Source organism: Anolis carolinensis, chromosome 3 (assembly GCF_035594765.1).
Source record: "Anolis carolinensis isolate JA03-04 chromosome 3, rAnoCar3.1.pri, whole genome shotgun sequence".
NCBI lineage: Eukaryota > Metazoa > Chordata > Lepidosauria > Squamata > Dactyloidae > Anolis > Anolis carolinensis.
In genome coordinates, this window is record NC_085843.1 from 56,629,502 (window position 1) to 56,644,839 (window position 15,338).

At 43.8% G+C, this 15,338-nt stretch overlaps 1 protein-coding gene across 1 annotated transcript in view; it reads left to right on the forward strand.

Annotated features, from left to right (window-relative positions):
• The first annotated feature begins 2,941 nt into the window (after positions 1–2,941).
• The window catches only part of vgll3 (vestigial like family member 3), a 37,063-nt gene continuing 24,666 nt past the window's right edge, over positions 2,942–15,338 (forward strand). The window contains exon 1 of the mRNA XM_008107678.3: positions 2,942–3,285. Coding sequence (XP_008105885.1) covers positions 3,211–3,285 — 75 coding nt within the window. The 5' untranslated portion in view covers positions 2,942–3,210. The remainder of the gene's footprint in view (positions 3,286–15,338) is intronic.

Sequence of the window (15,338 nt, forward strand, 5' to 3'; positions counted from 1 at the left end):
AGCCCACAAACACTTTTGGTAAACACAGGTGTGTGAATCCATAAATATCAAGTTTTTTTTAATGTAATTGGTGATGCCTAGACATTCAAAGGAGGAAAAGGGACAGTGAGTGGCAGGGGTGCTCTCTTAGCTCTCCCAGAGGGCATTTTTGGATTTTTTTTTACTGACACCTGGGCAGGTGGGTCATCATCCCAAGAATTCAGGATGCATCTAACCTTAAGGTTCGTGCAGATTGACACAACTTTAACTGCCATGGCTCAATGCTATGGAATCATAGGGTTGTAGTTTTGGAAGGTGTTTAGCCGTCTCTGCCAAAGAGTGCTGGTGCCTCACTAAACAGCCTGGCTCTTGCGAGGGAGTGAACTCACAGTTCCTTTGCCCCTGAGCATCCACTGACAGTGTTTGCAGCCAAGATGTTATGGCACAAAATAGCCAAGAACTGCCTGTGTGGGAGAAATGGGGGTGATCATCATGAAGTTGCCCCACTGTGAAAGGAGGGAGGCACCTTTATGCCCTCGTGGAGAATTTGGATCTATTTCACCGTAGAATCAATGCAGTTTGACCCCACGTTAACTGCCATGGCTCGATGCTGTGGAATCTTGGGAATTTGGTGAAGCACCAGTGCCCTTCATCAGAGAAGGCTAAAACCTTGAAAAAATACAACTCCCGCAATTCCATAGCAATTGAATTCAACTGCATTAATTCTACAGTGAAGATGCACTCTGAGTATATGCGATCTGAAATTGCACCCACACTGCAAAATGAACCCAAAATTTGATACCACTGTAATTGCCTTGGCTTAGTGCTATGGAGGCCGTTCTTTCCTGGGGTGCATCTACACTATAGAGTTAATGCTCAATGCTATGCAATCCTGGGAGTTGCAGTTTTGTGAGGCACTCTTTAATAGAAAGGCTGCAGTCCTTTAAAAAACCCATAGCTCCCATAACTCCAAAGTATTGAGCCATGGTAATTGAATTCAACTGCATTCATTCCACAGTGAACAGGCAACCTAAGTATAGTCAGGCTGAAGCAGGCATGGGCAAACATTGGCCCTCCAGGTGTTTTGGACTTTAACTCCCACAATTCCTAAGAGTCATTACCAGTGGTTCTCAGCCTGTGGGTCTCCAGATGATTTGGCCTTCAACTCCCAGAAATCCTAACTGCTGGTAAACTGACTGGAATTTCTGAGAGTTGTAGGCCAAAACACCTGGGGACCTAGAGGTTGAGAACAACTGTGTTAGGGAATTGTGAGAGTTGAAGTCCAAAACACCTGGAGGGCCAAAGTTTGGCAATGCCTGATCTACAGTATAGAATGAATGCAGTTTGATGCCACTTGTGAACTGCTTTTGCTCAATCCTATGGAATCTTAGGAGTTGGAAAACCACAGCTCCTCTTATTCCATAGCCCTGAGCTATGGCAGTTCAAATGTGTCCAATTCTACAGTAGATGCACCCGAACTGTAGAGTTAATGCATAGCTGCATGCTATGGAATCCTGGGAAATTGCACTCTTTAACAGAATTTGGGGGGGGGGGGGAGCTGTTCTTGGTTTGAATGTGTTATTTCCTGTTTAACTGTGCAGTACTCACTTTGAAAGTAGTTGTTAACCGTTTTTGTGACCAGCACAAACTATGTTGAATAGGTTGAAACTCAAGGAGATAAAGTAAAATGTGCTGTAGGATGTCTTGCAAAAACAAAGTTTTTCAGCATATTATTTGAGAGCACAGAAATGCTGGACCACTCTGACAACCACCATGTCAGACTACAGAGAGAAACCATGAAAATCCACAAGCATGTAAACAATTTCAACAGAAAGGAGGAAACCATGGAAATGAACAAAATCTGGCTTCCAGTATTTAAAAACTCTAAAATCAGGACAGTAAATAAAGAACAACACTCTGAAAACAGGGGAATTCCAGACAAGAAACAATCAGGGCCAGCTAACACCTCCCAACAAAGGATTCCCCCAGGCAGGAAGCAGCCAGACTTTGAAGTTGAAATGTTCAGTGCTAATCAAGGTGGCCAATTACACCATTCACACTTTCCTCAGATAAGAATCCTTTCTCCCACCCTGGACCTTCCACAGATATATAAATCCCACTTGCCTAGTTTCCAACAGACCTCACAACCTCTGAGAATGCTTGCCATAAATGTGGGCAAAACATCAGAAGAAAGTGCTTCTGGAGCATGGCCCAGAAAGCTCACAGTAACCCAGCGATTCTGGCCATAAAAGCCTTCGACAATGCATAGTGTTATAGTTTGTTGTCGAAGGCTTTCATGGCTGGACTCACTGGGTTCTCATGAGTTTTCCGGCAAATGATTCCCCCAGGCAGGAATCAGCCAGGCCTTGAAGCTTGAAGGCCTTTCAGCGCTAATCAAGGTGATTAATTGCAACATCCACACTTGCCTCCAACAGACAAGAGTATTTTTCTCCCACCCTGGACATTCCACAGGCATATAAACCTCCCTTGTTTAGTTTCCAAATATATCTCACAACCTCTTAGGATGCCTGCCATAGATGTGGGCGAAATGTCAGTGGGGAATGCTTGTAGAACATGGCCATACAGCCCGGAAAACTCAGAGCAACCCAGTGATTCCGGTCATGTGATGCCTTCGACAACACATAGTGTTATAGTTTGATGAGGCGCCAGCACTCTTGATTAGCATTGCATAGCTGCTTACTGCCTTGGGAATCCTTTGTTGGGAGGTGTTCTTTTTGCCAGAGAAGGCTAAAGGCCTTGGGAAGCTGCACTTCCTTGGATTCCTTTGCACTGAGCCAAGGCAGCCCGAGTGCTGTCCCACTGCCTTCATTCCACCGTGTAGAGGCGCCCCCCCCCCCCGACACGCCTCTCCTCCTGCGCCAATGGCCTTCCGACCGGCACAAACTTTCGACCAATGGGGCGGGGTTTCCCAACTTGGGCCGCGGCGGCTGAGCGTGCATTGGCAGAGCGCGGAGGCCCCTCGCTGCGCGCGAATGGAAATCAGGGCGGCGGAGGCGGTGAGCGGCTCTCCCTGCCTCTGCCGCTGCTGAGTGCCGCCGCCTCCGGGCTCTATATATGAAGGCGATGAGGGCGCCTCCGCCACGTGGCTCCGAAGCCCGAGGCTGCGAGGAAGAGGAGGAGGAGGAGGGAGGGGAGGAGGAGGAGGAGAGGGAGAGGAAGGCTGGAAGAAGGCGCGAGTGCGGACTCTGATCCCCCGTCCCGCCGCTGGCCATGAGCTGCTCGGGGCTGGCGAGGCACCTCCCGCCGACCCAGGACGAGGCGGCTCCCCTCGCGCCCGGACAACAGGTAAGGCGGAGTCTCCGGAACCTCGCCTACACTGGTTTCAAACCGGTATGGGATATCCAGTTTGAACGACACAAAAGTTGTCATTCAGAAGGGAAAGTCAGTGCCCGGCATCCCGTCTCTGTGCTGATGATAGGGATGATGGGAGTTGTCCCTGAGCCCCTCTGGCGAATGCCCAAAGTCGAGCAAGTCTAGTCCAAAGTATACGAAGTGTGTTGTCTAAGGCTTTCATGGCCAGAATCACTGGGTTGCTGTGAGTTTTGCGGGATGCTCTAGAAGCACTCTTTTCCGACGTTTCGCCCGCATCTATGGCAGGCGTCCTCAGACGTTGTGAGGTTTGTTGGGAACTAATCAGGTGAGGTTTATATAACAGTGGAAGGTCCGGGCTGGGAGAAAGAACTCTTGTCTCTTTGAGGCAGGGGTCCCCAAACTTTTTAAGCAGAGGGCCGGTCCACAATCCTTCAGACTGTTGAGGGGCCGAATTATCATTTGAAAAAAAAAATACAAACAAATTCCTATGCATACTGCACATGTCTTATTTGTAGTGCAACAACAACAACAACGAAAGAACAATACAATATTTAAAAATGAAAACAATTTTAACCAACATAAACCTATTAGGATTTTAATGGAAAGTGTGGGCCTGCTACTGGCCAATGAGATAGTCAAGTTAATTAGGATTGTTGTTGTTGTTGTTGTTGTTGTTGTGTGCCTTCAAGTCATGTCAGACTTTGGCCGAGCCTAAGTATAAAATTAATTATTTATTTACTGCATTTATTTACTACATTTATATCCCACCCTTCTCACCCCGAAGGGGACTCAGAGCAGCTGTATGTACATACAATATATTATATTATTAGCATAACGCAATATTAGCATTATATATTACTGTATTGAACTATACCACTATAATATTATATAATATGTAATATATAACATACAATTAATATTATTATATGGTATTACTATTAGTATTATATTGTATAACGTAAGATTATTATCAATATTATATGTATATACAATATATTATATTATTAAAACTGATATAAAAATATTATAAAACTGAGGGCGAGGGCCAGGTAAATGACCTTGGAGGGCCGCATCCGGCCCCCGGGCCTTAGTTTGGGGACCCCTGCTTTGAGGCAAGTGTGAATGTTGAAATTAATCGCCCTGATTAGCATTGAAAAGCCTTGCAGCTTCAAAGCCTGTCTGATTCCTGCCTGGGGAATCCTTTGTTTGGAGGTGATACTGGAACCTGATTATTTCATGTCTGGCATTCCTCTGTTTTCAGAGTGTTGTTCTTTATTTACTGTCCTGATTTTAGAGTTTTAAAATACTGGCAGCCAGTTTTTGTTCATTTCCATGGTTTCTTCCTTTCTGTTGAAATTGTCCACATGCTTGTGGATTTCAATGGCTTCTCTGTGTAGTCTGAGATGCTGGTTGTTACAGTGGTCCAGCATTTCTGTGTTCTCAAATGATATACTGTGTCCTGGTTGGTTCATCAGGTGCTCTGCTAACACGGACTTCTCTGGTTGAATCAGTCTGCAGTGCCTTTCATGTTCCTTGATTTGTGTTTGGACATTGCTGCGTTTGGTGGTCTCTTTGTAGAAGTGTGTATGAAGTGTCTTTGAGATATACCCAGCAGGAAGCAGCAGACCAGGGTGGCCATCAGCCACGAGTTCTGTGTGCTTACGTTCCGGTGCATGAATGTCTGAGTGGGTATAGCATAGTCTCAGGTGCTGAATAGGACAGGTTTCTGGGTTTTGATCTATATCTGGCCAGAATGCATCCCAAAGTAGAAGTCGCAAGGGCCTCCAGACTCTTACATGCAACAGGTTTCAAACTGAACCTCATTTAGGTCTTAGAGCAGTTAAGCTCAAGCATTTAGAAGTGTATGTAGATCAGGCGTGGTCAAACTTGGGCCCTCCAGGTGTTTTGGACTTCCACAATTCCTAATAGCCTTAGGACCCTTCCTTTTCCCCCTCAGCCGCTTGCAGCTTCAAGGTCTGGCTGATTCCTGCCTGGGGGAATCCTTTGTTGGGAGGTGTTAGCTGGCCCTCATTGTTTCATGTTTGAAATTCTCATGTTTTCAGAGTGTTGTACTTTATTCACTGTCCTGGTTTCGGAAAATGAACTAAAGCTGGCTCTCAGTATTTTAAAAAAACTCTAAAATGAGGACAACAAGTAAAGAACAACACTCAGAAGAGAGGGGAATTCCAGAGAAGAAACAATCAGGGCCAGTGGACACCTACCAACAAAGGATTTATGGCTTTAAACTACAGGAAAGGAGATTCCACCTGAACATTAGGAAGAACTTCCTCACTGTGAGATCTGTTCGGCAATGGAACTCTCTGCTGCGGAGTGTGGTGGAGGCTCCTTCTTTGGAGGCTTTTAAGCAGAGGCTGGATGGACATTTGTCGGGGGTGCTTTGAATGTGATTTTCCTGCTTCTTGGCAGGGGGGGTTGGACTGGATGGCCCACGAGGTCTCTTCCAACTCTATGATTCTATGATTTTCCCCAGGCAGGAATCAGCCAGGCCTTGAAGCTGCAAGGCTTTTCAATGCTAATCAAGGCGATTAATTGCAACATTCACACATGCCTCAGGCAGGCAGGAGTTCTATCTCCCACCCTGGACCTTCCACAGATTTGTAAACCTCCCTTGCCTAGTTTCCAACAGACCTCACAACCTCTGAGGATGCCTGCAATAGAAACGTCAGGAGAGAATGCTTCTGGGACATAACCATATAGCCCGGAAAACTAGTTCCTTGCCGAAGCTCTAATAATAGCATTGAGTCAGGGAGGTTAAAGTCATGTCGAACTGCATCCAATTCGACATTGCACGTTCCCATTTCGCGCTAAAGTTTAATAAGCTTCGCTTGACAGCAGCGTGGCTTGAAGATGAGGCTCTGGAAACCCACCGGTTGACCTTGGGGCAGTCACACTCAGCCCATGATAATCGGGAATGTCTGGAGGTGCCCAACAACAGCACCGGTTGGCCTTCCATTGGGGACAGGTCCAGCCTCGGAGGCGGAGAAAGGCGCCCAGGTGGGAAGCGGCCGAAGAGAAAGCGTGTCCGGAGAGCGAGGGCGTTGAGGGAGTGCATGCTTGAGAAGAGGCGGGAAGAGTGGCAGGCTCGGAACCCCTTCTAGCTCTTGGACATCTCTTTGGAGGGCCCCTCATGTCAGGTCTTACAACCCGCAGCCTCTGTACTTCGGGGAGGGAGCAAGCTCCTCAGTTTCCGATGCGCCTCTGTTTGTCTGGTTGCATATTTGCTCCGGCCTCGGAGGGGGAAAGGGAGTGGGGCAACCTCGCCATGGAAAGCTCCTGAAGGGCAGGAGAGGAGCCAGGCAGCTCCTGGCCAGAAACTTTGGCCGAGGTGAAGAACAGAGTTCAGTGCAGGCATGGGCAAACTTGGGCCCTCCAGGTGTCTTGGACTTCAACTCTCACAATTCCTAACAGCCGGTAGGCTGTAGGAATTGTGGGAGTTGAAGTCCAAGACACCTGGAGGGCCCAAGTTTGCCCATGCCTGCATCACTGGCTTAAAACCCCCAAAGCAGAGGAACTCAAGGATTTTGGGGCCAGGTTGCAATCTGAGCCCTTCCTTGAGTAGCTGGTATTTTCCACATCTTGTTCCCCTATGAATTTGGGTGTAGGATAGAGCCGCTCGCTATTGTAAAGCTTGAACAAACAGGGTTCCTATGAGTTTTGCGGGCTGTAAGGCCATGTTCCAGAAGCATTCTCTCCTGACGTTTCACCCACATCTATGGCAGTCATCTTCAGAGGTTGTGAGGTCTGTTGGAAAACTAGGCAAGGGAGGTTTATATATCTGTGGAAGGTCCAGGATGGGAGACAGAACTCTTGTTTGTTGGAGGTAAGTACAAATGTTGCAATTAATCACCATGATTAGCATTGAAAAGCATTGCAGCTTCAAAGCATGGCTGATTCCAGCCTTGCGGAATCCTTTCTTGGGAGGTGTTAGCTGGCCCTCATTGTTTCATGTCTGGAATTTCCCTGTTTTCAGAATGTTGTTCTTTGTTTACTGTCTTGATTTTAGATTTCTTTTTTACTACTGGTATCCAGATATTGTTCATTTTCATGGTTTCCTTTTCTCTGTTGAAATTGTCCACATGCTTGTGGATTTCAATGGTTTCTCTGTGTCGTCTGACATGATAGTAGTTGGAGTGATCCAGCATGTCTGTGTTTTCAAATATTATGCTGTGTCCAGGTTGGTTGATCAGGTGCTCTGCTAAGGCTGACTTCTCTGGTTGAATCAGTCTTCAGTGCCTTTCATGTTCCTTGGTTTGTGTTTGTGCAATGCTGCTCTGTTTGGTGGTCCCTATGTAGACTTGTCCACAGCTGCATGGTATATGGTAGACTTCTGCAGAGATAAGCGGATCCCTCTTGTCCTTTACTGAACATAGCATTTGTTGGATTTTCTTAGTGGGTAACAACACTCTGAAAGAACAACAGTCTGAAAACGGGAATTCCAGACGTGAAAATCAGGGCCAGCTAACACCTCCCAAGGATTCCGCCAGGCTGGAATCACCCAGGCTTTGAAGCTACAAAGCTTTTCATTGCTAATCAAGGTGATTAATTGCAACATTCACATTTGCCTCCAACAGACAAGAGTTTTTCTCCCACACTGGACCTCACACAGATAAATAAACCCCATTTGTCTAGTTTTCCAACAGACCTCACAACTTCTGAGGATGCCTGCCGTAAATGTGGGCAAAACATCAGGAGGAAATGCTTCTGGAACATGGCCATACAGCCCGAAAAACTCACAATAATCCAGTGATTCCAGCCTTTGACAACACCTTGAAAAAACAATTCTGGGCCTTTGTGTTTCTTCTGCTCATCGACTGTTTTGTATTTATTACTTTAGAAATTGAAATACCACTGCGTTACCCAAGTGTAGATAGAGTATAATCTTTATTTCTTGCTAAACTCACCCCTTGATTCTGAAAAACGTGCACATGGACAAAAGTTCCTCCGATTTTGCTTAAACATCCAAGTTAGTAATTTTTTAAAAAACGAAATCTACAAATTCCTCTGTTTGGGAGGCAAATCTTGCTGGTTTTTAACAAGCTCATTTGTATTACAGTTGCTGGAAGTAAATTCTGGCGAAATCTTCCAATCTGGTGTATTTTGAATTGTGGTATGGAGATGCTCATCATGTTCAAGGAAATAGGCACGTGTTCACTCCTTAAATTGTTGTATTCCTCTCTTAAATGTGTCACCAAGGATTCATTTTTCTGTTAATTTACAACAACTAGCTGAGTCAACTTGCTAAAAACAAACCAACATTCCAACAGAAGAGTTTTGGGGTAATGTGTTGTCGAAGGCTTTTGTGGCCGGAATCACTGGGTTGGTGTGAGTTTTCCAAACTGTATGGCCATGTTCCAGAAGCATTCTCTCCTGATGTTTTGCCCACATCTATGGCAGGCATCCTCAGAGGTTGTGAGGTGTTAGAAAATAGGCAAGTGGGGTTTATATATCTTTGGAATGTTCAGGGTGGAAGAAAAAACTCTTGTCTGCCTGAGGCAAGTATGAATGTTTCAACTGGCCAGCTTGATTAGCATTGAATAGCCTAGCAGCTTCAAAGCCTGGCTGTTTCCTGGGGGAATCCTTTGTTGGGGGGCGGATGTTAGCTGGCCCTGATTGTTTATTGTCTGGAAGTTTTGAGGCACTTCATTGTGGTTTTATCTTTTGGATGTTCGCTGTACTAAAGTGTTCACTGCACAGGCTTTTTGATTGATATAATGAAGTAAAATCTGGTACCCAAACTTATGCCATATTAGTTTTTCAGGTGTCACAAAACTTTTTTCAGTTTGTTGGTTTTTATTTTTTGATTAGGAACAATGCTTTTTTGATGTGAACTGGGTAATTTCAAAAGCAGAACTGAAGACATTTAGTGTGTTAGTACCCAGTCTGTTTACATATTTGATGTATTATTAACATACATTGCAAATGCACTGACTGTATTTACTAAGTCTCATTTAACAAAACATATATAAATTGGAACTATACTGCCTATCACTTTGTGTGTGTTTGTGTGTCCCCTCAAGCCACCTATCGATTTGTGACTCGACATGAATTTCATAGTGCTTTCTTAGGCAAGGAATACTTAGAAGTGGTCAGTTCCTTTGTCTAAAATAGGGTATTTCTTGGTGGACTTTCATCCATGTACTAATTAGAGCTTATTTTGCTTAGTGTTCAAGATCTGATGGGATCTGATGTCTTTAGGATATTTAGGCAGTTTATCACTTTACCGTGCATTTTATATATTGCAACATCGCTTAAAGGAATTTTTGCATGCTTAAAGATGCTGAAATAGAGAGTACAGAAAAACAAATTAACACACCCCATACTCTAAATCTTCTACAAATCCCATAAGGCCTGTTTTACCCTCTGACTTAAGAATCTGATGTAACAGAGTAAATCAGGAAATTCTTATCAGGCTGACAGCATTTTTAGACTATGCTGTGCGTGGGTGAAGTGGGACTAATATTGACTTGGCCCCAGTGGAGTCAACTGAGAATACATTTTTTGGTTGTTGCTGCATTCCATAAGGTTTTATCATTATTATTCACAAAAATTGTTTTCTCCCTACATGGGAAGTGATCCTTAAGACCAGCTTGCCTGGGAGACACAAATAAGGGCTAACATACAACAATCCCTACTTGAAGTTTATTTCCTCTTATTTATTGCCAAGATAGTTCCAGCAATACTTGACTAACCTTTGTCAGGTTCATAATACGTAGATGGCAGGAGCATGCAATACTTTGGCTTTCCCCCACAGTTAATTCTATTGAAGTTGACTTGGAAATTTAGATCTTCACAACTTTATGCGAAGTGCAAAAATGTATTTGTTTCATATTAACAAGAACTATCTTCCATAAACAAGTTTTAATACAAAGAAACAGATGCTTTCGTGTTTCATGGTATTTGGCAATTTAATATTACATTGGAAACATGCGGGTTTATTGTTCTTAAACATTTCCATTTCTACTTTTTCTTTAGATTATTGAAAATCACAATGTGTTGTATATAAGGTTTTGGTAACTTTATACAGTGCTTGGCTAAGATATAAATTTTGGGGATCATACTATTTTCTCTGGTATGTTATAAAACAAAAGAGATTTGCTTCCAAGTAATCCGGAGTAGGAATGAGTTGTATTGTTTTTGGGTTCTTCCCCAAAGTATAATACATTGGAGATGGTGGAAAACCACAAGAACTTTGCTTTTTCTCTGTAAGAGATAAAGCATTGTGCATGTTGAAAGCATCAAGAAACTAAAATGAGTAAAATAAGAGTTGAAACTGTGGTCCATGCCATCCTTAAATATTAACTTTGATTAATTTCTTTTAAATAATTTTTCAAATAACTTTATTAAAAATGAATTATGTAGTGAATTCTTGAATCTTCAGGATAGATAAGTGACATTAGATTACAGCTATTATTATTGATTTGCTGTGAGTTTTCCGGGCTGTACGGCCATATTCCAGAAGCATTATCTCCTATGACAGGCATCCTCAGAGGTTGTGATACCTGCCATTGATGTGGGCAAAACGTCAGGAGATAATGATTCTGAAACATGGCCATACAGCCCGGAAAACTCACAGCAGCCCAGTGATTCCTGCCATGAAAACCTTCGACAACAAATTATTATTGAGTGACTATAACAGCATTATCTTCAGTTTTGTATTATTTGATACTCGTATGACTGTGACTTATAAGACCATCAACATCATCATTTTATCTAATAAAATTGTCTGATTTGTAAATGCTGAATTTAGAATAATTTAAGAAAGGTGGGGAGTAGAACCAGAGCCGTCCCTAAGCAATTTTCAAGAGTAGGCGAAGAGAATTTTTGCGCCCCCCCCCCAAACCAATCGCTGCAATATTTCACCTCTGAGGTGGAGGAGGAGAAGGAGGCGCCGGCGGGCGAGGCTGCGGCAGCCTCCTGTAGAGCGCACATGCTGGCACACAGGCTGGGCGCACGCCGGCCGGGCTCACGCCAGCGTGGGCCCACCTTACAGGCGGTGAGCGCACTCTCCAACCACTGCAACCGGCGGAAGGAAGCTTCCTTCTGCCGGTTGAAGCAGGTTGAGAGTTCGCACACCACCTGGAAGGCACAGGCTGGCCGGAAGGTGGCACCATCTTGTAGGGGGCGCAGTTGAGATGCTCCCACGTGTGCCTCAACATGCATGCACACATGCATGCGTGCGCACCCGGGAGCACCTCAACGGCGCCCCTTACAAGATGGCGCCACAGGCAAATGCCTAGTTGGCCTGATGGTTGAACCGCCTCTGAGTAGAACTTAGCAGTATAATACATTTTATTTTTTCTAATGTGTTTGACCATGTTATTTATTTATTGTGTCAGAAGCGAACCGAGGGTACAAGTTGTAATCTATTTGAAAACACAAACAAGCTTTTTTAAAAAACAACAACAACTTGGCATTATACTAAATGTCTTTTGCTCAGTAGCTACCGTGTTTCCCCGAAAATAAGACAGTGTCTTATATTGTTTTTTACTCCCAAAGATGCGCTAGGTCTTATTTTCAGGGGATGTCTTATTTTTACATGAAGAAGAATTCACATTTATTGTTGAACAAAAAAAAATGAACATTTATTATATACTGTACAGTAGTTGTCATCACAAACCAGCATAACCAGACAAACTGTGAATCCTATCAAGAATTTCTTCTTACTACCATTATTTCCATATACAACTGGTATGTACATTTACCAATCCTGCATGCTCTGGTGTTCTGTTTGGCAGGCGCTAGGCATGCTTCCAAACAAAAACTGCTAGGTCTTACTTTCGGGGGAGGCCTTATATTTAGCAATTCAGCAAAACTTCAACTAGGTCTTATTTTTCGGGGATGTCTTATTTTCGGGGAAACAGGGTAGCCAGTTGGAGTGCCTCTGGTGTGGCTGTAAGAAGGTCCTCTATTGTGCATGTGACAGGGCTCAGACTGCATTGTAATAAGTGGTTTGTGGTTTGATCTTCACACTCGCATGTCGTGGACTCCACTTTGTAGCCCCATTTCTTTGACCATGTTTCTATGTGTATATAAAATTTAAAATAAAGTGCTCCCTGCAATTTCATGGCTGGTATATGGTCAGAAGTACCCGGGAGTAGGTAAATCTCAGTTTTATACTTGCTTAAATTTGATGGTTAAATCAAGTCTTTTTCTGCATTCATTTTTGCTGATTTTTTCTGTTTATTGCATTCTGTGCTCAAAATCTGTTATTAATGTTTATTATTAACAATCTTAATACAATTTAGCATGAGAAACGTGTTACATTTTTTCTTATAATTCCTGCTGCTGCTCAATCGCATAGTCGTTTCCGACTCTTCGTGACCTCATGAACCAGTCCACACCAGAGCTTCCTGTCGGCCGTCGCCGCCCCCAGTTCCTTCAAGGTCAAGCCAGTCACTTCAAGGATACTGTCCATCCATCACGCCCTTGGTCGGCCTTTCTTCCTTTTTCCTTCCATTTTCCCCAGCATTGTGATCTTTTCCAAGCTTTCCTGTCTTCTCATGATGTGGCCAAAATACTTCAACTTTTTGCCTCTAATATCCTTCCCTCCAATGAGCAGCCGGGCATTATTTCCTGGATGATGGACTGGTTGGATCTTCTTTCGGTCCAAGACACTCTCAGGATTTTCCTCTAGCAACAAAGTTCAAAAGCGTCTATCTTCCTTTGTTCAGCCTTCCTTATGGTCCAGCTCTCGCAACCATAAGTTACTATGGGGAATACCATTGCTTTGACTATGTGGACCTTCATTGCCAGTGTGATGTCTCTGCTCTTCACTATTTTATCAAGGTTGGCCATTGCTCTCCTCCCAAGAAGTAAACGTCTTCTGATTTCCTGGCTGTAGTCTGCATCTGCAGTGATCTTCGTGCCTAGAAATACAAAGTCTGTCACTGCCTTCACATTTTCTCCTTCTATTTACCAGTTATCAATAGGTGTAGTTGCCATGATCTTGGTTTTCTTGACGTTTAACTGCAACCCAGCTTTTGCACTTTCTTCTTTCATCTTGGTGATAAGGCTCCTCAGCTCCTCCTCACTTTCGGCCATCAGAGTGGTATCATCTGCATACCTAAGGTTGTTAATGTTTCTTCCAGCTATTTTAACTCCAGCCTTGGAATCGTAAAGCCTTGCACATCACATGATGTGTTCTGCGTACAAATTAAATAGGTAGGGTGAAAGTATGCAGCCCTGCCGTACTCCTTTCCCAGTCTTGAACCAGTCTGTTGTTCCGTGATCTGTTCTTACTGTGGCTGCTCAGTCTTTATACAGATTTCTCAGGAGACAGACAAGGTGACTTGGTATCCCCATACCATCGAGAACATGCCATAGTTTATTATGATCCACACAGTCGAAGGCTTTAGAATAGTCAATAAATCAGAAGTAGATGTTTTTCTGAAACTCCCTGGCTTCCTCCATTATCCAGCGGATATTGGCAATTTGGTCTCTTGTTCCTCTGCCTTTTCTGAACCCAGCTTGGACATCTGGCAACTCTCGCTCCATGTATTGCTGGAGTCTGCCTTGCAGAAACTTGAGCATTACCTTACTGGCATGGGAAATAAGTGCCACTGTACTTCTAATTCCACTACTTTATATTTCAGAGCTCTAAACCCAATAAAGTTGTTTCATTTTTCGGATTTACTAAGCATAGCACTTGCTGATCGCAAGGTCGATGGTTCGAATCTGGGGAGTGGGGTGAGCTCCCACTGTTAGCCTCAGCTTCTGCCAATCTAGCAGTTTGAAAACATACCAATTTGAGTAGATCAATAGGTACCGCTCCAACAGGAAGGTAATGGCACTCCATGTAGTCCTTCCAGCCACATGACCTTGGAGGTGTCTATGGTCAATGCCAACTCTTTGGCTTAGAAATGGAGATGAGCACCAACTCCCCAGAGTTGGACACGACTAGACTTAATATCAAGGGGAAACCTTTACCTTACCTTTTAAGCATAGCACTGTCAGATATTTGCAAGGCTCTCAACTAGCCACTGCTATATTGATTCTATCTAACATGAGTAATCTGCATACACCTTCCACATCTTGTTTCCTTGCTGGGGATTTTCCACGTGCCTTCTGAGCTGCCAGGCATATTCAAAATTCTCTTGATGTTGACCTGACCTGTAAGTGAAGCCTTCTGCTCTGAGGTCCTTGGTATCTGCTGGGGTTCCTAGACCACCCACAAATACCAAAATCCATGGGTGTGCAAATTTCATTATCGACAATGTAATAGTAAAATGACACGCCTTATATAAAATGGCAAAATCAAGGTTTCCTTTTTGGTTATCTACTTTCAAGGCATCCATGGATGCAGAATCCATGGATACGGAGGGACGATTGTATAAAACTTGAGTCTATGGCCCCTTCTACCATAACCATTTAATGCAGCTTCAAACCAGCATTGAAGAAAATGGTTATGCTGTGCAGATGAATACATACAAAATCCTGGAACTAGTCTGAGGCCTGGATGGTGGTTACACAAACATCAGAGCACTGATGCATGTTAAGGGCTTACTTTCTCACGCTTTTGAGGCAGTTTGTTGTCTGGCCACCCGAGTTCAAACTATGTAAAATGGTCAATGTAGATGGGGCCGATGTCAATGCCCTAAGCCAGGGGTCCCCAAACTAAGGCCCGGGGGCCGAATGCGGCCCATCGAAGCCATTTATCCGGCCCCCACGGCACAAGGGCAGAAGGGGGTTGGGTTAAATGACCCAAGGGGTCTCTTCTTCTCTTACAACTCTTTATTATTATTATTATTATTATTATTATTATTATTATTAACAACATTGAGGCTGGGTGGCCATCTGTCAGGGATGCTTTGCTTGTTCTTTTGGTGCACAGAGGCAGAAGGGGGTTGGACTAAATGGCCCAAAGGCTTCCAAGCCTCTTTATTATTATTATTATTATTATTATTATTATTATTATTATTATTATTATTATTATTATTAACATTGATTCTGGGTGGCCATCTGTCAGGGATGCTTTGCTTGTACTTTCAGTGCACAAAGGCAGAGGG